Source organism: Oryzias melastigma, linkage group LG17, assembly GCF_002922805.2.
Source record: "Oryzias melastigma strain HK-1 linkage group LG17, ASM292280v2, whole genome shotgun sequence".
Lineage (NCBI taxonomy): Eukaryota > Metazoa > Chordata > Actinopteri > Beloniformes > Adrianichthyidae > Oryzias > Oryzias melastigma.
The window spans coordinates 17,015,962-17,016,906 of record NC_050528.1 but is presented as its reverse complement, the minus strand read 5'-3'; the positions used below and the strand labels follow the sequence as shown (position 1 = coordinate 17,016,906).

Below are 945 nucleotides of genomic sequence, written 5' to 3'. Positions count from 1 at the left end.
TTTTACAGTATGTGAACTGTATTAGATTAATATAAATACATTCAAAACATGTAGTAGATTATTAATGTACTAATGTAAACAAAAAAATGTGTATAAATATGCAAACTAAAAAATAAAAAGTATCAAATTTAATTGAGAGGATCAGAAGAAATTGGAAAATAGAATCTGAATCGATCGAGGCTCCTATGAATCGAATCGTTTCTGGAAATTATGGATATCCAGCCCTATTCTGAAGTCAAGAACCCCTTCATTCTTCTGAGGACTGATAGAAGATGTCTGTGTGCTTGCAGAAGAACAGTTCGCTCAAGAGGAGGACATCATCCAAAATCGGTTCCAAACATGAAGCAGAACCCCAGCAGCACATGGAGCTGCAGCTCTCCTTCCCATACGCCCTGGACAAGCTGGTTTGGGACCAGGGCCACAAAACCAACCTCCAACAGTGCTACTGCTACTGTGGGGATCCAGGACAGTGAGTGGCCGCAGCACAGTGCTCGCTCAAAACAAAAGCCTCTGGAGATGTTTAGTGTGTGCTCTGTCTGTGCTCTCATGCTAGCTGGTACCTGAAGATGCTGCAGTGTAGACGGTGTCAGCAGTGGTTCCACGAAGCCTGTCTCCATTGTTTACAGATGCCCATGCTCTACGGCGACAGGTACATTCATTTTGTCATGTAGGTCATGGAACGGATTATCTCGGTCCAGTTCCAGAACCGCCTGCTGGTTCTGGAACAGGCTGGCCTCACAGTTTCACTTCAAACTCAGTTAATGGAAAGTATTTCATACTCACTGTTGTTTGGATTTTTTCTGGGGTTTTTTTTGTTGCTTTTTTAGCTATTTTTTTCAGCTACATGCTAGCTGTTTTGGCTGACTTAAGTTTTTTTTTGTTTGTTTCTTAGGCTGATTTGGCATTTTGCTAATATTTTAGCTGGCTTTCAGCTTCAGTGTTTTC

The 945-nt window shown here is 41.7% G+C and overlaps 1 protein-coding gene across 1 annotated transcript in view; it reads left to right on the top strand.

Moving 5' to 3' along the window:
- Positions 1 to 945, top strand: part of mtf2 (metal response element binding transcription factor 2) — a 13,303-nt gene that overhangs the window by 5,752 nt on the left and 6,606 nt on the right. The window contains exons 6-7 of the mRNA XM_024268645.2: positions 291 to 469; positions 554 to 649. Of these exons, the coding sequence (XP_024124413.1) occupies positions 291 to 469; positions 554 to 649 (275 nt within the window). The remainder of the gene's footprint in view (positions 1 to 290; positions 470 to 553; positions 650 to 945) is intronic.